The sequence below is a fragment of the Saccopteryx leptura genome, chromosome 3 (genome assembly GCF_036850995.1).
Source record: "Saccopteryx leptura isolate mSacLep1 chromosome 3, mSacLep1_pri_phased_curated, whole genome shotgun sequence".
NCBI classification, from domain to species: domain Eukaryota; kingdom Metazoa; phylum Chordata; class Mammalia; order Chiroptera; family Emballonuridae; genus Saccopteryx; species Saccopteryx leptura.
In genome coordinates, this window is record NC_089505.1 from 355,568,270 (window position 1) to 355,590,143 (window position 21,874).

The 21,874-nt window shown below is 42.4% G+C and overlaps 2 protein-coding genes across 4 annotated transcripts in view; one reads left to right on the plus strand and one right to left on the minus strand.

The window, feature by feature from the left end:
- The window catches only part of DSCC1 (DNA replication and sister chromatid cohesion 1), a 29,980-nt gene that overhangs the window by 7,608 nt on the left and 498 nt on the right, over window positions 1-21,874 (minus strand). Inside the window, exons 1-6 of one of the 2 annotated variants that reach the window (XM_066379412.1) lie at window positions 10,338-10,563; window positions 9,457-9,625; window positions 6,208-6,342; window positions 3,677-3,767; window positions 1,369-1,507; window positions 470-522 (exon numbers count right to left, since the gene is read on the minus strand). In XM_066379412.1, coding sequence (XP_066235509.1) covers window positions 470-522; window positions 1,369-1,507; window positions 3,677-3,767; window positions 6,208-6,342; window positions 9,457-9,625; window positions 10,338-10,513 — 763 coding nt within the window. In that variant the 5' untranslated portion in view covers window positions 10,514-10,563. Of the gene's footprint in view, window positions 1-469; window positions 523-1,368; window positions 1,508-3,676; window positions 3,768-6,207; window positions 6,343-9,456; window positions 9,626-10,337; window positions 10,564-21,874 lie in introns of those variants that run through there. The other variant, XM_066379413.1, reaches the window with a different exon arrangement.
- Window positions 21,157-21,874, plus strand: part of DEPTOR (DEP domain containing MTOR interacting protein) — a 137,843-nt gene continuing 137,125 nt past the window's right edge. The window contains exon 1 of one of the 2 annotated variants that reach the window (XM_066379411.1): window positions 21,157-21,395. In XM_066379411.1, the coding sequence (XP_066235508.1) occupies window positions 21,277-21,395 (119 nt within the window). In that variant the 5' untranslated portion in view covers window positions 21,157-21,276. The remainder of the gene's footprint in view (window positions 21,396-21,874) is intronic. The other variant, XM_066379408.1, reaches the window with a different exon arrangement.

Below are 21,874 nucleotides of genomic sequence, written 5' to 3' on the forward strand. Positions count from 1 at the left end.
GTGCTTGCCAGGTCGATCCGGTCAGGGCATATATGGAAGTCTATCTCTCTGCCTCCCTGCTTCTCACTTACGGGAAAAAAGAAAAAAAGGTATCTGATACTTTTGTGTTGTTTTCCAAATTAAATAAACTCCTAGTGTTTCTTTTTCTTCCATTAAATTCAGAGGGAATTAATTATACACAATTTGCCTTCCACAAACCCATGGGGTCCTTTTTTTTTTTTTTAATATTTATTGATTTCAGCAACAGAAGAAGGGAGAGAGAGAGACAGTAACATTGTGCTGCTCCTGTATGTGCCCTGACCAGGGATCGAACCAGCAACTTCCTGCACTTTGGGATAATGCTCTAACCAATTTTGCTACCTGGCCAGGGCTGGAATCCTCCTTTTAAACAGGAACACAAATCTGAAAGGCATTCCAATGTGAACATACAGGAGTTTATTATACCAATTAAATATCTTCCAAATCTTACCGTCCTCTACGTATTTTCTTCCATAACAGTTAAGACAGTGCTCGATCATTGCCCTGAAAAATTTAAAACACTCATCTGAAAAGGTATCACACTTTTTATACATTGTTTTAAATACCATTGCTAACTAGAAACTAAGATATAAATTTGTGATTTGAAATACTGTAGTGATTTTTAGTTGCCAAGTCAAACTTTACAATAGGAACTAATATATACTGGGAAGTTATTATGGTCCAGACCCCATGTTAAATATTTTTACATGAATGATGTGAACACACGTCTATTATAAAATAGGTAAACATAAGTATTTCTTTATATCTTTATTGCAAAAATAACATAATGCACAGTTGTTTACCCCATGACCAAAATTCCTAAGTCCTTAGTTGTATATTTCTTTAATTTCTATAAGACATCAAAATATAAGTCATCTAGGCCCTGGCCGGTTGGCTCAGTGGTAGAGCGTTGGCCTGGAGTGCAGGAGTCCCGGGTTTGATTCCTGGCCAGGGCACACAGGAGAAGCGCCCATCTGCTTCTCCACCCCTCCCCCTCTCCCTCCTCTCTGTCTCTCTCTTCCCCTCCCGTAGCCAAGGCGCCACTGGAGCAAAGTTGGCCCAGGCACTGGGGATAGCTCTATGGCCTCTGCCTCAGGTGCTAGAATGGCTCTGGTTGCAACAGAGCAATGCCCCAGATGGGCAGAGCATTGCCCCCTGGTAGGCATGCCAGGTGGATCCTGGTCGGGCGCATGCGGGAGTCTGTCTGACTGCCTCCCCGTTTCCAACTTCAGAAAAATACAATTAATAAATATATATATATATCATCTATATCCTGGGTTTAGTTCCATCCTAAAAAAGAACTATCTTTCCCTGAAGAAAACCTAGAGGAACAGTGATTAAAATACTTACTCTGGCTCTAATGGTCCAAGTTCCTGAAGGCATATATTCAAAGGAACTTTAGTGAAAGACCAAGATTCAGAATCCACAAGCTGAGTTACGTGATTCAGAAGTTTCATCTCGTAATCAAATTCAAGAATCCTCCAATAACCTACACGTTCGGAAAGTTATATTGATCAAAGAACATTCTGAACAAAGGAACTGGAAATAAAGCTTTTGCTTTCTTAATAAACAGGCTTCTTCTCATGCCTGTCTCCCAACCATTACAAATTGTGTGCTGAGGGAGACCAGGTGATTTTCAAAAGTGTACTTTATATATGAATAACACTGATTTTTTTTTTTTAAAGTGCTTTAACATTCAACTATCTCACAATAATCTTGTTCTGAATGGACATCGGTAGCTGGTCAAGTCATTTCACTAGAATGTCATACAAATGAGGTGAAGGTCATGGGTTCCATATCCCACACCATAACCTCAGCAGTGGGGCGCTGAACGGTCATCTCTTTCATCTCAGCTATCCTGCAAAGTTCTCGGGCTCAAAAGGAAGTCTAGTTCATTCAAGAGACAGCAGACTCGGAGCCATGATGCAGACCAGCGGCAAAATAAAGGCTGAGCATCAAGATGCCGTCCCTCTTCCCGACAAAGAGGGCATGCCTTGTAAATGAAGGCACGGCCACCACCCCTGGAAAAACAGACAGGTACACAGCCACCACTTCCAAAGAAGAATGTTGCTGGTCTTACCCTGACAAAATAAAGGCAACATGCAAAAACAGAATATATGATAGAACACCGAGAACAAAAGCTAGGAATAATTGGCGGACCTCCCCCACCCAACACACCAGAATTCTATCCGCCCCCATGCCATAAGTGAATAATGCACAGGGATGCATTACAACCCACTGTGTTTGCTTTTAACTTTAACATTCATGCTGCCCATATACCATAGTAATTAGCAGTAGCAATCCATAATTAAAAACTTTAGCTGGACCAGTGGTGGCACGGTAGATACAGTGTCAACCTGACACTGAGGACCCAGGTTCAAAACCCCAAGGTCACTAGCTTGAGTGCAGGCTCATCCAGCTTGAGTGCGGGGTCACTGACTTGAATGTGGGATCATAGATATAATCTTATGGTCACTGGCTGTAGCCCAAAGTCACTGGCTTGAGCAAGGGGTCACTGGGTCACTGGCTCAGCTAGAGCCACCCCCCCACCCCGTCAAAACACATATGAAAAGTAATCATGAACAACTAAAGTGACGCAACTATGAGTTGATGCTTCTCATCTCTCTCCCTTCCTATCTGTCTGGCTGTCTCTTCTCTCTGTCTCTCTTTCACTAATAAATAAAACAAAACAAAACAAAAACCACCTTTATTTCCTATGCTTAGGGCCAAATGAGTCTTAAGGAACCATCACATAGAGTGAAATGCTTCCAGTTAGTTCTAAAGTCATGCACAGTTGCTTTACTCAGCAAAAGATTTGCCACATTCGAGAGTTAAGGTTTCACAAAAGCTAATCTTGGAAAGACTGTGAGCAAGTTGAGTAGTGCATCGATCAAATCATGCCGATTTCCTCCTTCTTCACACTGGGTGCAGACTGAAGCTGCTTCTCTAAGACAAGCTTAAAAGGGATGAAAAATGCACATAACCACATCTACTCCTACCGCAGGCCCAGATGCTGGGATAAAACTCCCACTCCAGACCAGAAACCAGTCAAAACACTAAAAGAAGATATTACTGGGCTTCCTCAACCTCTGAGACCAACACACTACTGTACCTTTTACATAGGTTCACTATATAAACTATTTATATTAAAAAATATGTTAAGTGTTATCACAAGAAGAAATGCAGTCCCATCTTCCAAGCAATTTGGAAAAAAAAAAATACAATGAGGTTATGAAATTAATTCTGAACTAGGAGTTCAAGTTCAAGTTTACCTGGGTGCTATGCTTTATTAGTAGCTCAACATGTAGCCCTGGACAAGTCAGTTTCCCTTTAGAGGCCTTAGTTTCTTCACCTATTACAAACAATGAATGGATTACACTACCTGGTATCTACGACCTTTCACGATCTAACAATGGTTCTTCTCTATTACCACTTAATTCAAAGAAAAAGGATAAAGTCACTGGTCATAGACTGACCTCTTCATGTAAAGATGATAACATACAGTCTCTACGCATACCCCAAAATACAAGTATCATCATTTGTGAGCCCCCCCAAAAGAATAAACATTATGCAATAGGGCGAAGATGTCCAAAAACTTGTCTCTCCCTTACATGATGCTCAATCCCATCATTATTAACAACAATGGTAGGTACACTACCTCCAATCTCACAGGCATTTAGAACTTGTAATTGGGCCATTATTTCTTCCTCACTTGCCTGAATTTGATCAAGCAAATCTTCTGTTGTATACTGAAACAAGAAAAAAATAAACATTTTAAGGCCTTTGTATAATGTTTCTCAAGACTATTGAATTTGGAGGAGTTAAGTACATAAAATTGATGAAGGCAATATTTGTACACTAGCTCGATTTCTTTTGTCAATGTGTAATGATTATTACACGAAATCAGTGGACATCTTAGAAGAAAGCACAGGGGTAAATCTCAGCGATGTTAGATCTAATCATAGTTTCTCAGCTATGACACCAAGACACAAGCAACCAAAGCAAAAACAGATCAATTGGACTTCATCAAAATGAAAAACTTCTGTATTTCAAAGCATTATCAACACAAAAGGACAAATATTGCATGATTCCACTACCATGAGATAGTGAGAGTAGTCAAATACACAGAATCAGAAAGTAGAATAGTGGTGGCCATAGGCTAGGAGGCAGAGGAGACCAGGGATATAGTGTTTAATGGGTACAGTTTCAGCTTGGGGAGATAAATGATTTCTGTAGCTCGCTGATAGTGATGGTTGCAGAGCAACGGAGAATGTGCGTAATAACAGAATTATCCCCATATGGTTAAAACAGTAAATGTCATGTACATTTACAAACAAAATCAAGAAAGTGAAGACAATCCACAGGATGGGAGAAAATATTTGTATGTCACTGTTAGACTGTACAAAGAACTCTCCTACGGCTCAGTAATAAAAAGACATAGAACCCAATTAAAAACTGGGGAGAGGCGTGCCTGAATAGACACTCTCTAAAGATATATAGTCAACAAACACATGAAGAGATGCTCAACATCATTTGTCATTAGGGAAATGCACATCAAAGCCACAGTGATACTACTTCAAACTCACTAGGATGGATATTAAAAAGATAAAAACAAGTGTTGTCAAGGATATAGAGAAATCGGAACCCTGATAAGATCGAAATGTAAAATGGTGCAGCCCCTTTGGAAAACAGTCTGGCAGTCTCTAGAAAGAGTATGAAAAATAAATAAATGACCCATCAATTCCACTTTTAGGTATATACTCAAGAGAAATGAAAACATAGGTGCAGTAGAATGTTCACAGCAGTGTTATTCATAACAGTTAAAAAATAGAAACACTCAGCCTGACCAGGCGGTGGCGCAGTGGATAGAGCGTCGGACTAGGATGTGGAGGACCCAGGTTTGAAACCTCAAGGTTGCCAGCTTGAGCACGGGCTCATCTGGTTTGAACAAGGCCCACCAGCTTGAGCTCAAGGTCACTGGCTTGAGCAAGGGGTTACTCGGTCTGCTGTAGCCCCACCACCACCACCAAAGCACATTAGAGAAAGCAATCAATGAACAACTAAGGTGCCGCAATGAAGAATTGATGCTTCTCATCTCTCTTCTTTCCTGTCTGTCAGTCTCTGTCTCTCTCTGTCTCTGTAACAAAAAAATAAAAATAAAAATGGAAACACTCAAATGCCCATCAACTGATGAATGGGTGAATAAAATGTGGTACATCCATAAAATAGAGCAATATTCAGCAAAAGAAAGGAATAAACTACTGATACATGCTACAACATGGATGGAACTTGAAAACATCATGCGAAGTCAAAGAAACAGGCAGTCAGAGAAGGCCACATATGACAGAATTCTATTTATATGAAATGCCCTGAAGAGGCAAATCAATGGAGATGGAAAGTAGATTAATGGTTGCCTAGGGCCGAGGTGGAAGAGGGCACCTGAGAAAAGTAGGGTTAGAAGCTAAAGGATACAGGGTTTCTTTCTGGGGTGATGAAATGTTCTAAACATCAGGGTGCTGACTGCACACCACTGTAAAAGTACTAAAACCAATGAATTATATATTCAGTGTAAAATGAGTGAATAGTTTGGTATATGAATCAAATCTAATAAAGCTGTAACCTCTCCCCCCAAATAAATCAGCCAATGGAGAAAAAGAGAACTTCTAATATAAATATGGTCTTCAGAATACCAAGAGAATTCTATAATTTTGAATTATTGTACATTAAAAACTTAAAAAATTTTTTTACTTGGTTTATATTTTTTCTGTACGTCCAGGAATTAGTCAATTCTGACATTGTGTGTTTATGTAATGCATAAGTTCCAATACTTATCATAATGTCTTTCCCCAAAGCCCCTAATTATAAGTTTTAGTTAATAAAAACCTGTGAAAGACTATTTTTGCATAATTAGGAACATGAGCTTTCAGCTATGCAAATGTCACCATGGTATGTAAAATTTGCTTTAAAAAACTCCAGAAAAAGGAAGACAGGATTGGAGGAGGAAGGGATAGAAGAAAACAAGATTGACAAAATACCACTAAACGTTCAACCGAGTGATGAATATACGGTGGTCTTTCTGCTTTTGGATACGTCTGCAATTTTCATAATATAAACTTAAAAAGCAAAAACGTCACCATAAGTGCCTCTATTTTTTAAATCCCCAAAAAGTAACGAAAATAAGAGTCTTACTTTTGAGCACTTGGAATTGTTTTCCTTTTGACTGTCGGGTCCTTCGTAGGTATTTTCCATCAAAAGTCTCTTTAGCTTCTTTAATTTAGGTCTACATCTTCTTAGTTCCCAATAGTTGTTAGAAAAACCAAATATCTAGAAGTTATAAATATATTATAACCTGTTAGGATTATAGTAACAAGAAAAACCTCATACAAAATTCCAACCCACCCATTCGCCCTCAACAAGAAGCCAGCAAAGGAAAACCGGTATTCTGCTTTCTGTTGGGAAGGCACCGTCCAGCCACCTCAAAGAGTGGATGAGCATCTTCAGAAATCGTTTCAAACCCCAATCAAGATACTGCCAACCTAGTGAGAACCGATAGTTGAGCTCCATATCTCAAGTGTACTTTGGAAACTAGAGTGTACCCAGATTGAAGGACCAGAATGGTGACAATTTTACAAACCAGATAGAAACAACTGAAAATGAGTATTTTTAGGCTGAACAACAGAAAATAAAGAAGAGGCATCATCACAGTCTTCAAATAATAGAATGTTGAAGGGGGCAGGGGTGTACCCTTGTGCTGTGTGCACATTACGTCAAATGAAGCAGAAGTTAAGGGAGAGAGACTTCTATTCAATGCAAGAATTTTGTACTATTTAGGATTTTGTTAATTCTAAATAGTACAAAAGCGTTTCATTAGACTGGGGAAACAGTAACAGGCCTAGCACTCCAAGAGATCCAGCCGACAGAGGCTAAACGATGGATAAATTGTCTGTTATCCCTCTCTGTGTCCAGAGCTTGCCCAGAGTCTAGCACTTAGTAGGCCCCCAATAAGTGTCTTCCATTAAAAAAAGGTTAAAGACTGAAGTGGGTTATCTCTGGGTGCCTTTCAATTCTAATATGGAAGGTCAGGGATGCTTCTGCCCTCAAACAAAGCATGATTGACAAGACAAAGCCCAGAGCCTAATACTTGCTGCTGAAATTAAGGCCTTCAAAAGAGGAGCTTAAAGACAAACCAGAAAGACTGATGTCATCCATAGCTCACACACTGGCAGCCTGCTGGCTCTATCCAGCGCACAGATGTGAGTGTGTGCTTTTGTATTAGATAAAGGGAGGTTTGGCATACAGTTTAAATTTTAGTGGCCAACATTGAAAAATTAGATTTTTGCCCCTAAAATCTAAATGTCAAGCTTTACAGGAGGGAAAAAAAATCAGGAGATCTGGCAATGCTGGCTCTGCTTTTCTACAAAGTCAAGTAGTTGGCCCCCGAATTGGGATGTTCTCCAATTTGGTCACAGACTCCACCATTCCCTATTACCTGCTCCAGAGACTCAATATCCACTACCATTTATCAGGACCAGTCTGCTTTATTCATGTGCATTTCTTACCTGGCCCTTGAGGCATGTGAATTGCAACCACAGATTAAAACTTAGGTTAGTAGATCTTTGTTAAGTTTTACTCAGGCCTCAATACACAAATTTCTCATAACGAGAGCTCAAAGGTACTCACAGATATTGTTATACCCTCACAAAAAAACCTACATAACAGACATGTGATGAGAAAAATAACTTTTACAAATATTTCTCATTATTTCTCGTTAACAATGAAATAACAATGATGAAAGACATAACCCTACAAAAACCAAAATACAGTATTTTGGAAGTTCTGTTCCAACATCATGAGAATCACTGAGATTTCCCAGTATTTTCCCTTATTTCTATTCCAATTCTATTTTTATGGAAGTAGTTGGCCTAAAGTTATTCTGATAGAATTAAGGGCTGTGCTTTGATTATTATAAGTGCAACAGTCTAGCCAGATGAAGACTTTTGTTTGGTATCTGCCATCAGTAATCTTCAAAATAATTAAGCATTGTCCTCCATGGCTATGAATAGTAATGAATTAAACCAGCATCAAAGATGAGAAACAAGCTTCTCTCAAAAATTCAAATTTCTTCATTGTAAATATTACCTAATGCTCTAGTTACAGTGTGAGGGAGTCTCCTTTCAAAAATCTTTATTATATGCGGCTTAAGTATCTGTTTGTCGCCGATAGCTTATCGGTTGCTTGCGTAACTGTACTAGCCAATGGGGTGAAGTTGCCACGGCATTCAAATAGTCCCGCCTTCTGGCATGCCACCTCACAAATTGAGGTTAAAGATTGGAGCAATTATTATGCTGTTAAGAAATCTTAACACCAGAAGGGGTCTTTGCAATGGTACAAGACTAGAGGTTCTCCAATTGAAAAATAATGTCATAATAGCTAAGTCTTTGACTGGCTCCTCTAAAGGTGAAATATTACATGTCATTCCAAGAATTGATTTGGCTCCATCTCAAACAGGGTTGCCGTTTCAATTGAGACGTAGACAATTTCCTGTAAAACTTGCCTTTGCTATGACCATCAATAAGTCTCAGGGCCAAACGCTTAAGCGTGTTGGCATTTTTTTACCTGAGCCTGCATTTGGACACGGTCAACTTTATGTTGCCTGTTCAAGAGTTCGTGAAAGAATGAACGTAAAATTAAAAATAAATAATTAATGGTCCTCTGCAAGGCAAGCTTAAAAATGATGGAAGTATCTACACAAGAAATGTTGTGTGCAAAGAGATCTTTGACATGTGAATTAACATTAACATTGTTAATGTTAATTGTTATTAACATTAACAAATAATAATTAAATGTTAATAATAATAATTAACATTTTATTATTTAAATCACCTTTATTTATTGAGCTAGCGGTGGCTCTTAAGAAATGTACCACCAGTGGTTTCCTTCATTGCACTCTACTTTAAGCAATTAAGCAAGTAGAAGGGGGAAACCCCGTGGGGCAGTAAGCAAAGGGGCGTCCTCGCCGCCTGCCCTGGGTAATTCAGTTTGAATTAGCAGACACCTTTGCACAAATCATTTTAATTACAATTTATAATATCTAGAACAGCGGTCATTTCGTATGACTGCCGGGCTTTCTAGTATATCCATAACAAAACTCACCCCCAAACAGGTAAAACTCTTAGAATGAATCACCTAAGAGCAAACTTTCTATGCTATGAAAGAATGGTCAACTTTGTCTGGAGCTTAAAATTAAATGGGGAAAACAGAGGCAACCTCACAAGGCTACACACAAAATAATACTGAGAAATTTCAAACTTTCATTAGAGAACTTCTCAGATTTTCTGTGATTATACATTTCACACCTACAGTTTTTCATGAAAGGCAAGATTACAACATGTGTTGTCATTCTCAGACTCCTATAAATCAAGAGACAGAAAACCGTACCTCTGTGTGAATAATGTTACCAGAGGTTTCTTCCATCCTCAGCTGGTCTGGTGTTTTACAACCAGGAATTAAAAGCAACATATTGGAAGTGTCTGCTACCTTCAGGTCATACGTTTTGTCTTTACTGCACAGAACGGCCTGCTCATCTTTATCACCACGGATCACCATACTACAGGAAAAGAAAACACGCGAGGTATTGAAATGCCAATGAACATCTTCAATATGTACAGTTCCCAAATCCTAGGCTGGCAGAATTTAAAATCAAGTCCTGATGGTCTGTCTGGCCTCTGTTGTCATAGCCCCCACACCATCATAGGCTCCAAAGAGCAAGAGCCTCACTGTGGGAAAAAATAATTCAACACGCGCAAGAAAGAATCAAATAGGCCAAATGTCGACAATGCGCATCGTCGCGCAAACTGCTGGACAAGCGCACAAGACAAGGAAAGCACCAGAAGCTTCAGTCAAGATGTCCCAATTTTCTAAACCATGCTAAAGCAGTACGTCTCAAACTTATGCATAGGCATCTTTGGAAATCCTGTTTAAAAGGGCAGGGGGGGATTCGGTAGATCTGGGATGGGACCTAGAACTTGGCATTTCTAACAAGCTCCCAGATGACGTCCATGCTGCTGATTTCTGGATCCCACCCAAGAGTGGTCCTTCTTGTTCTGTTCTGAGAACCCCCACCAATCAAAACTTCACTTGCGTTCTATTTCCTGAGCTGTTTCCGCTGCCACAGGCCTCCAGTATCGGCTGGAGCAGTCCCACCGATCGCACCCGTCCAGCTCACTGGTCGGCCTGGCCGTGGCGTGGAATCCCAGGAACCAGGCAGCAGGCTGGGGATCGGGCCGCCAGCCCGCTGCCAGCGCCCTCCGCCCGTTCACCTGCGTCCGGCCTCCAGCTGCTCGCACAGCGCGGGCTCCAGCTCCAGCAGGTAGAAGTCGCCGGTGGCCGCGGCCCCGGGGCGGAAGCCCAGGCAGTGCGCGGCCGGCAGCAGCTCCGCGGGGTTCAGCTTGGCGATCTGCAGCGTGGCGTCCACCTGGTCGCGGGTCCTCCTCATCGCTGCGACAAAACTCCGGGAGATGCTCCGACTCCGACACTGACCGCCACCTGGAGACTGTTCGTAAAGCGCGCCACGCTGGCTGCAGCGTGTTTCCGGGGCGGGGCGCGCCGCGCGCGTCCCCGGGAAGGTCCGAAAGCGCGCGGCCGGGTCTCCGCAGGGGGAGCTGGGGTTCTTCTAAGAAAACGCGTTTTTCAGGGGGCACTGTTGCTGGAAGCTTACGGAGTACAGCTGCGACCCCGAGGGGTGCCACGCGGACCCGTAGCCACCCCTCCCGCTGTCCCACGGTGTTTCCCGCCAATACTCCCATTTCCTTTCCAGCAAAATGGTCCCATCTTCTGCCGGTGGCGGGCCTCGTGATAGCACTTTGCATGCATAATTGCATGAACCCGTCACCACAACCCTGTAAAGTGGTCACCTGCTTTTGTAAAGGAGACAGCAAGCTCCGTGTTAGGGGCCGAACAGCCACGAGGTGGCAAAGTGTGATTCCTATCCAGTCTGTGTCCTAAAAGCATCCTGCTGGGTTTGGTGCAAACACTGGACAAGGAGCAACGCCCTGCTGGAACTGGTCCCCGGCATCTCACTTATTTGGATCTGGGGATCATCTTATCTAGGAGACAATTTCTTGGGCTAGACCCATCCATTGGTTTAGTACCTACTCTGTGCGGGGTGGCCAGCCAGGCCGGAGTCCAGAGGAATACACCCTTCCTGGGGATGGGAAGGGAAGCTCTGCACTTTCCTAGGGGCCACAGGCAAACTCCACTCTGTAAGGTGTGTAAACTGCCCACCGTATGTTCTCCAAGGCAGCTTCTAGGCCAGATCTTAACAGTTGTTGGTGGCAAAATGCCACCAGAATGTTACCGGCGATTGGACCTCAGTTTGGCAACCTTACTTCAGTTTTGGCTAAGAAAGAATTCAGACTCAAATACAAGCAAAAGTTTATTTAGAAAGTCCCTTGGATCTTAGGAGAAAGAAAGCAAGGATGTGTCTGAGGGGAGGAGAAGGGAAATGGCTGGAGGGTGTTAGAGAGAGAGAGAGAGAGAGAGAGAGAGAGAGAGAGAGAGGGAGAAACCCTTGGCTTCAAAAAATAGTTATGTTAAGTACTTTAAGAATTGGGTTGCCACCTTAGTGTTGGCAAAGGACTGACAAATCCATTCTCCTGTTTTTGGATTTTTTGTTTTCCACCTTGGTAAGTTTTTCTAGTATAAAGGTAATACATAGCTCAGGGTCATCTCTAAGAACCACAAAAATTGTTTTAATGCACGTGTATGGTAGTTATGAGAGTGCCTATGAATGAGATCACCCAGGGAGAGGGTGACTTACAACTAAAAACAGCTAAATATGAAGACTTACCAACATTTGTGGTGGGTGGGGAAATAGAATAAAGTAGAGTTTTAGAAACTACATTACCTTCTATTTACTTAAAAATCACTTCAGATAAGGAAGTTCTAATTTACAAGACTTATTTAATTCTATGGGAAATACACTAGTTTAAATTTTACCTTCACATCCTTTGTTCAATAAACCTTTAAACCTTTGCTTATAAAAACAATTGGGATTTTCCCCACTAGATGGTGGTATTGTTTCATGTTTCACAGAAACATTGCCCCCAAAAAGCAAAGGAATATTAAACATACTGCTCACAAAAATTAGGGGATATTTTAAAATGAATATGAAGCATTTGATTGAATGAAACAAAAAGAAGCATTTGATTTTTTTTATTAAAGAAGAACATTAGAAAAGCAAAAAACAAGTAAAAGAAAGTTGTTCAATTATGCAAATGAGATGCAAAACCAACTTTTATTTCCTTGGTGAAAATGCACCATACAAAAGGCTGAATGAAAGTCCTGGAGTATCTTCACGTTCCCTGATCCCCTAATTTTTGTGAGCAGTGTATTAACTGAGCTGAGTACCCTTATATATGTTATCTCATGCAATCCCTATAGTTAGTCAGATCACGACAATCCCCTATTCAAAATGCCCCAACAGATGCCATTCTTCAGAGTAGAAAGGAAAGTCCTTACTAAGGCCCTTAAGACCTTACACAATTCCTTTAAAATGCCTCCCCCACATTCTCTAAATACACGGGATGCTCGTCCACCTCAAGGCTCCTGTGTTTTAAATCAACCTGATTGAGATATAAATTAAGGTAAATAAACTGCACCATTTTAAGGGTACAATTTAATGATTAGACAAATGCAGAGCATTCTCATTGAGGCCGCACAGTCAGAAGCCAGTAAAATCCCTGGCAAGTGGAATGGGAAATTGGGACAGAGCTGATTCAAACCGGCTTCATGCAGCATCCTGCCTCACCTGCCTGCTTCTCCCTTGCATGGTCCACTCTCTTAAATGTTAAGCCCTCAAGACAGTGAGATCCAGATCAGCATCAAATACTTATAGGAACAAAGCCTATGGGTCTGTTGACCACAGAGATGAGTTTTGGTCAAACTATAGATAACATCTAAGCCTCAGTTCTGTTTCAGGTCGAGGCCCAGAAAAGCAGCAAAACCAAATGAAACAACTACCAGGCCGGCATCAGGACCAGATGCACTGAACAAGGACACCCTACCCTGGCACTGACCAATCAACAGAGACCATGACTGTGAGGGGACATGCTCATTTTGATGTATCAGCATATTAAAGAACGCACCTGGAAAGCTGATGAATACTCCACCAAGACTTTCCGAGACCTCCCCTAAAATACTTGCCTTTATTTATAAAGATTAGGACCCAGTGCAAGGTCTCCCTGGAGCACGCCTGTGCCAGCTTTCCTCGGGTGTGTGTCTTTGCTTTCCTTCTCTTGAGCTCTGTTTCCCATGAGACTTGCACCCAGGGAGCAGCGGGCTGCACCCGCTCAGCCGAAGCTAACTCCCTGAACCAGTCTCTGAGAGCCCTTCTTTCGCCTCTGTAACTTGTTTCCCGCGTCCACACAGCCGAGCTGACTCACTTCTTCTGCTTCTGTGACTTTCTAAAAGGCCGAAACAGCTCTCTGAGCAGCCCACTCGAATCTTCACTTTGTGTGTATTTTCACTTTGCATGCTGAATAAACTGCCCCTTGTGCTAGAGTTCTTGACTCTGAATTTTTTCCTTTGCTGAACTCAAGAACCAGGAGCCAACATGCAGGTAACACTTATCTCTCTTTGAAAAAGAAAAAAAAGGAGTATTTATTAAGTTTGGATTCCTACTTACTTTGGGTTTGCTTTACTTTTTAAGTTTTATTTTTAAATTTATTTTTGATTGATTTTTAGAGAAAGAGGAAGGGCAAGAGAAAAAAACATCGATTTGTTGTTCCACTTATTTATGCATTCATTGATTGATTTTTGTATGTGCTCTGACTGGGGAATCGAACCCAGAACCTTAGCATATCAAGACAACACTCTAACCACAAAGCTACCTGGCCAGAGTGGTTTTACTTTACCCTTCTAGCTTTTGATCATTGATTTAAGGTCTTTCTTCTTTTCTAATGTAAATAGTTAAAACTATAAATTTTCCTCTAAGCTGTGCTCTAAGTGGTATCCCACAAATTTTGAAATGTTATCTTTCATTATCATTCATTTAAAATATTTCCTAATTCTCTCTGTAATTACTTCTTTGCCCCTGAATTGTTTAGGATGGAATTGCATTTTCAGATATTTGTGATTTCCTAGATTGTCTTTGAGAGGTAGCAGAGTTTGCCTTAAAACGCACGCCTATTTAGAGGGGGAAAAAAAGCCTCTTTAGGATATTGATTATTTTAAGCTGATTATTTTTAAGAAACAAAAGACTCAGAACAAACCTTTGACTTTCCCCCCAGAAAGACTAGGTAGAGGACAAGGACCTGTTTCAGGAAGGGAGATACCGCCGTAGAAAACTATAGTTTAATATGAGCTGGTGTGCAGTCACTTGGAGGGACCTAAAAAAGCCCTTTGTCCTCTCTGTGTCCCAGGCTTCCGGAGGACCCAACAAACATTTGTTAACTAAACATTAACGCTTTTTAAAAATCTCCTTTTAAATTGTCTTACTTCCTTTTGAAGTCTCAGGCCCCTAACTCTCCCTCCGAAGTTCATAATGAGAGATATACCTCATTTTGCCTCACTTTCTATGGAATTTCCAGGCTTATGTGAATTCCTTGTGATTGTCTCCTGTTAACCTGCCTTATTTGACCAGCTGGAAGAACAGAGGAAACGGGGAACTTTTCCTAGCCCTGCAACCTCGTTTTGTTTGCTGGTTTGGCATTTAAAAATTTAGCTAAATAATATACTCCTATGAACACACACACACACACACACAATCACCCCGAACACAGACTGAAAAAATGTGCACTGTACTCGTGGTGCACACAGCACACAAAAGGCAAGTGAAACAATTTTAGGCAATGATGAATCTTTTTCTTGGTGAAGTTCTGAAGCCAACCAAATACAATCTTTCCTCGATGTACACAATAATTGCATCCTAGACAATCCAGAATTATATTAAAACCGTTTTAACAATACACTGTGTTTCTATGTAAGACCAAATTAGGTCCTAAGCTCAGATAACAGCAAACAGGTTTTTCATCCACGTGGATATCCACAGGACGTAAGAAAAACATGCTGGATTTAAGACAGTTTCATTCCTCTTTGCGAAGTGCTGTCCCAAGAAAATGGGAATATCTAGCATCCCCGGTTCCTGCTCTTCAGAAGTCAGCAGCATCCCCAATAAGGTGACAAACAGCAGCCTGCACCCAAATTTTCTAAAAGGTAGTCTTAAAGCAGCGGTTCTCAACCTGTGGGTCGCGACCCCGGCGGGGGTCGAACGACCAAAACACCTAAAGGCGACCCCTGTGTTTTGGTCGTTCGACCCCCGCCGGGGTCGCGACCCACAGGTTGAGAACCGCTGTCTTAAAGGGTGGCCCCCTTTTTTTTGAGACCCACTATTATCTAGTGTCATCACAAAAGAAGTCACTAGGTGGCAGTATACACCAAAGTATTATATTAAGCATTTCTCATTTGCCCTGTTAGCAACAAGGACTGCACAGAACCAAGGGACTAGCCAAAAAGCATATATAGATGACACACAGACACAGACAACAGTGTGTCAACAGCCAGAGGAAAAGGGGGGTGGGGGCAAGGCGGAGGTGGGCAAAGTCCGGGAAGTGGGACGCAAGGAGACTGCTGGGGCGGAGGGCGCACGATGCAGTGTACAGATGGTATTATACTGGGTTGTGCACTTGAAACCTGCGTGGTTTTGCAAATCAGTGTCATCCCAATAAACTCAATATTTTAAAAAAGAAGACTAAGAACACTTTTTAGGAGGTGAGCAGGGCTGGGACTAGAGGACAGGAGGACCTCACCTTTATTTATATTGTTCTATTTTTATCACTACAGAAAGATGACTTAAACATGACAAAAATATTGAAAATGGGTATGAAAGTTAAACACAAAAATTCTATCTTCTCTATATTTATTTTCTAAAGACAAGGGCCCTTCTTTAAGAATCTATAGACAGAAATATCTGAACAGGACTTTGCTAAATCACCAATTTGCTTCTATTCATAGTAAAAACAAAAATCGTGGCAGCGGGGGAACCAAGACTTCATTAATGATTAAAAACAATGTAAGTCATCTGGTGCCAAGCTGCTTGGGGAATGCAGGAAGATATCACAGAGATCTGAGTTAACCTTTAAGATTAGGTAGGAATAATACAGGTGCTTCTCAGGCAACAAGAATGACAGCTAATGTGTTATTAAGCTTTTTTATTGACAATATTCTTTCACACATTTGATTCAAGGTCATTTTTTATATACCCATCCACCCTTTGCAAGTACTAGCGAAAGCACAGTCTAACTAGTGACTAGTACCTGTTGTCACTGTAAGAATGTCCAAACCTGTAGAGTTTTTAGAAAAGTTTATTTGAGCCACACAGAGGATATACCTGGAAGCCAGAGGTCGACAGACTGAGATAAATACTTCAGAGAGTAGACCTGCAGTCTCTTTCATGCACTTGAGATTAAGTAGGGGAATAAGGAAGATTACTACTGGAAAATGGGAGAAAAGAAGGTGGAGATCTGATTACGGAGTAGGTAACACTCTGTGCTCTCTGGCATGCTTTAGAAGGAGGGGCCTAAAAGGGGCCATTCCAAAGGTGTAATTTTGCACAAAAACGGTGAGCAGAGCTTGCTTAATGCAAAGATAAGCCTTTTGGTACAGACGTTATATGCCTGGGGTGCTACTGCCCACTATGACCTGCCCAGTTGGGAATGTAAAATTAGATTACCCTGTGAGGTTTCTTTCCATAAACCCCACCCCTTTTTTTGTCCAGATTGTAATGAAAGACACTGAGACATACATTGAATGGAATAATTCAGAAATAGTTATAGCAATTTGACCATTTTCTGTCTATTGACAAAAACAATAAAAAATTGGCTTTCGTGGAATGTTGAGGTCACCGGTTTGAAACCCCAGGCTTGCCTGATCAAGGCACACATGGGAGTTGATGTTTCCTGCTCCTCCCCCCTTTTCTCTCTCTCTCTCCTCTCTAAAATGAATAAATAAAATCTTTTTAAAAATTGTCTTCCGTTTTGTATTTTTTTCATTTCATTTTTATTTTACTAAAGTGTCACACACACACACACACACACACACACACACACACACACGTGAGCGTGCGCGCCTGATCCCTCCCTACCAAGTCTGAGAAGCACTGGTTCCAGACCACCAGAACAGCCAGAAGACATGAAGTCAGGGCAGCTGGAGGAGGAGGCTCACAGTTAGCAGTTCCCACCTGTAAAAAAGTGCACTCACTCCATTTTATTTAATAATCTCAACAGCCCCATGGTGATGGCGGTATGACCTTGACTTTACAAAGGAGGACAGATAATTCAGAGAAGATAATAAACTTGCCCAGTGGAGCCAGTTCTAAATGCTTCTAAGACCTTCGCACTGGATGAATTGCCCTGTCAGAGCCCTGCTCTTATCTATCAGTGCCTATCGAGGACCATTCATTCTGGGACCATTTGCTCCAGAGCCCACAGTCTGGCATCGGGACTCATGTATCCTCAGCAGTCCGTTCACTAATCTTCCCCTAGGTTAGGAGAACGGGTCTGTCTTCTAAGCCAGTGGAGCATGGAGTGTCTCATATGTCAAAAAGAAAGGTTAAAATAAGAACAGCAGCCAGTTCCCCATGTCCCATTCACAGCTACACACACACACACACATACACACACACACACCCTTCTTTTCAAGCATGGAAATAAATTCTGCTCTCTCCTTCTTACTGGAGTAATCAGGGATTTGCCCGACTTGTCTTTTCCTTATGTTATGATGTTCTTTTTTTTTTTGTTTTGTTTTGTTTTGTTTTTTTTTTTTTCATTTTTCTGAAGCTGGAAACGGGGATAGACAGTCAGACAGACTCCTGCATGCGCCCGACCGGGATCCACCCGGCACGCCCACCAGGGGCGGTGCTCTGCCCATCCTGGGCGTCGCCATATTGCGACCAGAGCCACTCTAGAGCCTGAGGCAGAGGCCACAGAGCCATGCCCAGCGCCCAGGCCATCTTTGCTCCAATGGAGCCTTGGCTGCGGGAGGGGAAGAGAGAGACAGAGAGGAAAGCGCAGCGGAGGGGTGGAGAAGCAAATGGGCGCTTCTCCTATGTGCCCTGGCCGGGAATCGAACCCGTGTCCTCCGCACGCTAGGCCGACGCTCTACCGCTGAGCCAACCGGCCAGGGCTGATGTTCTTTTTTTAATCACAGTTTATTTTTATCATAAACTTTTATGATGAGTTTTTTAATCAGAAACTTTTAATCAGAAACTATTAAATGAGGAAATATTTTACATTTTTTGTCTTTATTTTTCAAATAAAGAAAGATACCTGAATTCAAATGAAAACACAACTAGATTTAAAAAGGAGAGAAAAAAAAATCAAAGGAAGACATTCATAGTGATATGATTTACATTTGTAGGTAGAGTTTGGGGCAAAACAAAGTGTTGCTTGAACAATGAATCACTGGAAATACAATGTAATGTTTTTCCAGTCTGCAATTTCCAAGAGCTTAAAAATCATCATGTCATAGAGAGAGTTAGCGAGCCCAGGCCTCTACTTCTCTTTTCTTCATTTTGAAGGCCTAATAATTAACAAATTAATTAGCGATAACTTCAGAAGAAGTGTTTCCTCTAGCATCATAGAGACAAGCTGTTGAACACATATCATTTACATGGAACCTTTATTCCCGTTTTATCAAAAAGAAATTGAGATACAAAGAAGTTAAGTAACTAGCATAAGGTTGCAGAGCTAGTAAATGACAGGATGGGAAGAGACACTGCATGTTGGAGTCTGACGCCCATGCAAACTCCTGATACCCCATGTTTCAAGATTAAAACAGCAGCCACAGCCAGCTGCTAAACTCATCAACTCTGGGATCTCCACTTTGTTAAATGATTTTATCAGATGCAGAATGAGGCTCTTAAAATCACATTCACTTGGAACTTCTTCTCACTTGGTCTACATATTTTCCAGGGTGTATTTAAAAGGTAAGCAATTTAGATCATTGCTTTTGGCAAAGAGTTGCCTAATATCTATTATTGAATTCAGGAGGCAGTTGGACAATAGTTCTTCCTTTGGAGTGGGCTGAGCTTGGCCTTGGAAGTCTGCAGAAGTTGGTTCCTGGGCTGCCTAACTGACTTTCTAGGTGTGATATTTAGGTAAATTACTTCACCTTTCTATGCCTATGCTTTTTCTTTGTAAGGTGACACATTAAGAATGCCTAATTCGCCTGAGCTGTGGTGACGCGGTGGATAAAGCGTCAACCTGGAACGCTGCAGTCGCTGGTTCAAAACCATGGGATTGCCTGGTCAAGGCACATGTGGGAGTTGATGCTTCCTGCTCCTCCCCCCTTCTCTCTCTCTCCTCTCTAAAATGAATAAATTTTAAAAAAAGGATTAAAAAAATTCCTAACTCTCAGGCTTTATGTGAGAATAAACTAAATAATATCAACAAGGTGATTAGCACAATGTAAAGCACAAAATAAGTGTTCAATGAATTGTTGCAAATTTTAAGTTACGTAAGTAGTGATCTTACAGAATATTGGGAAAGACTATGGTGATCTTTGAAAACAAACAAACAAACAAAAAATGCCAAGTGTGACCTGTGGTGGTATAGTGGATAGAGCCTTGGCCTGGGACAATGAGATCCCAGGTTGGAAACGTGAGGTTGTCAGCTTGAGTGCAGGCTCATTAGGCTTGAGTGTGGGATCCCTGGCTTGAGCACAGGATCATAGACATGACCCCATAGTCACTGGCTTGAGCCCAAAGGTCACTGGCTTGAGCTCAAGGTCGCTGGCTTGAAAAGGGGTCCCTGGCTCAGCTGGAGCTTCCCTGGTCAAGGCACGTAGGAAAAGCAATCAATGAACAACTAAAGTGCCACAACTCTGAGTTGATTCTCTGTTTCTCTCTTTCTCTCTCACTAAAAAAATAAATAAAAACAAAATGCCAATTGTAAAACTGAACAATAAAAAAATAAGCTTTCAAGATAGTGGGCATACATACTCTTGAGTAGCAGAATTGGTATATAATATATACAAAGCAGAGAAGTTGGTTTTCAACAGCCCTCTCACTTTCATTTTTATTCTGTAGACTTCTACTACATATAGGCAATTAAGTGATTATGTTTTTCAAGATATTGTTAATTTTAAAAATTAGTTTCACATTTACTTGTTGTAAGGGTGTAGAGACTTGTATTTATGCAAATACTGTAACAAACTGCATAAAATGTCAATACACAGATATCCCTTTACTACAACATGACTACTGACATTAGCATTACTGGGGTTTTCCTGCAGACCAACCTCTGACCCTGCCTAAGACAGAAAAACAGGACGTTTGGCATTAATCAAGGTTCCTTCCCTATCCCCTGTAAGGTAGACAACTTTCAGAAGCAATCTTTTAAGAACACAACTTTGAAACCAGCATGTCCTGGGTTTGATTTTTACTGCTTGCATTTATAGAAACTTGCTTTGGACAAGTTTCCCGATCTTTCTGAGCCTGCTTCCTGAAATAAAATGAGGAAAATACCCGTTTTATGATGTTTCACTAATTAAGGAAGGTAACAGCTACCGGAAGCATATTTAATGTAGCAGATGTCAACAGGTGGTAGTCAAAATTATTTTTCTTTTGTAAAGGTGGAAACAGGGTTAATTGTAGGCTAGGCGTGGAGCAGAATCCCAAGCCAGCGTTCTTTATCGATTACATCATAAGGTAAGTAAACTGTCTTTGGCGACGGGGACTGGGGCCGAGAAAAATAATTTCTCCGAGCCCTGCAGTGACCTGTGTATTCTTCATCATAGTTCACTATTTAGCTACACTGTTATTATTTTTACTTTTTGGCAATTTGGGGCATGGAAAATACAGTATAATTGAAATACCTTCACACTTGTTTAGTAACCGCCCAGCCTGTTCCTAGGGTCCCCAAAACGGAGCTTCACGGGCAAAGGCAAAAGCGTCACCTAACTCAACCTCCACGAGTACACAAAACGCAAAACCGATGCCCCGCCCAGGTGTTTATATTTACTCCCCTTAGCCCCACCCCCGACCACGCGGGGCTCCAGCCACGCCCCCAAATTGGAGTTCCCGGAGCGGACTCGCCCAGCGCCTCAACCTACCCACAGGGATTCCCTCTCCAACCAATGGTGTCCGAGCAACGGGATTGCCCCTAACAAAGATGGCGGTAGAGGCCTCTGTGAGGGCAGGCTGATTTAACACCCAAACCCGCCGCGGCCAGTGAAGACAGTAGTAGCGGCGCGTCCTCGAGCATGGAGGGCGGCAGCGCTGGCAGCGGTGGCAGCGACAGCAGCCCCAACGGGAGTGGCGGGGCGCAGCAGAGGGAGCTGGAGCGCATGGCTGAGGTCCTGGTCACTGGGGAGCAGCTACGGTAAGGTGTGGGACAGTGCCGGTGGGCTCGCGGTGGCACTGCCAACCCGTGTCCGCAGCAGTCCCGCGCGCACGCGCGCCCTGGCTCGCGACTTGCGCCTCGCGCGGGGCTCCGGGACAGCTGCGGGCGCGTGGAGCGTCCGCGTGGCGCCCCTGCCCTGCTGTTGCAGCCCGGCACCCTGCGGGACTGGCTCCGGGCTCTCCGGGCGGACCCAGGCGGGCGGGTGGTGCGCGCTGCGCCCGCAGACGCGCTGCCACCCACCGCGCGCGCTCCCTCTTCGCAGGCACCTGGGCGCTGCCAGGCCTCCGGGTTGACAGCCAGCTCCGAACCCTCCCAGATAGCCAGAGGGCTCGGTGTGGGGCCCTCAGCCGGCCCCAGACCCCTCTTCTTTACTCCAAAATAAAAGGAACCAGCCTAATGATCGTCTTCATTTAAGCTTTTCCTTCTCGCTGGCAAGTTTTGCTTCACTTCCCCGAGCT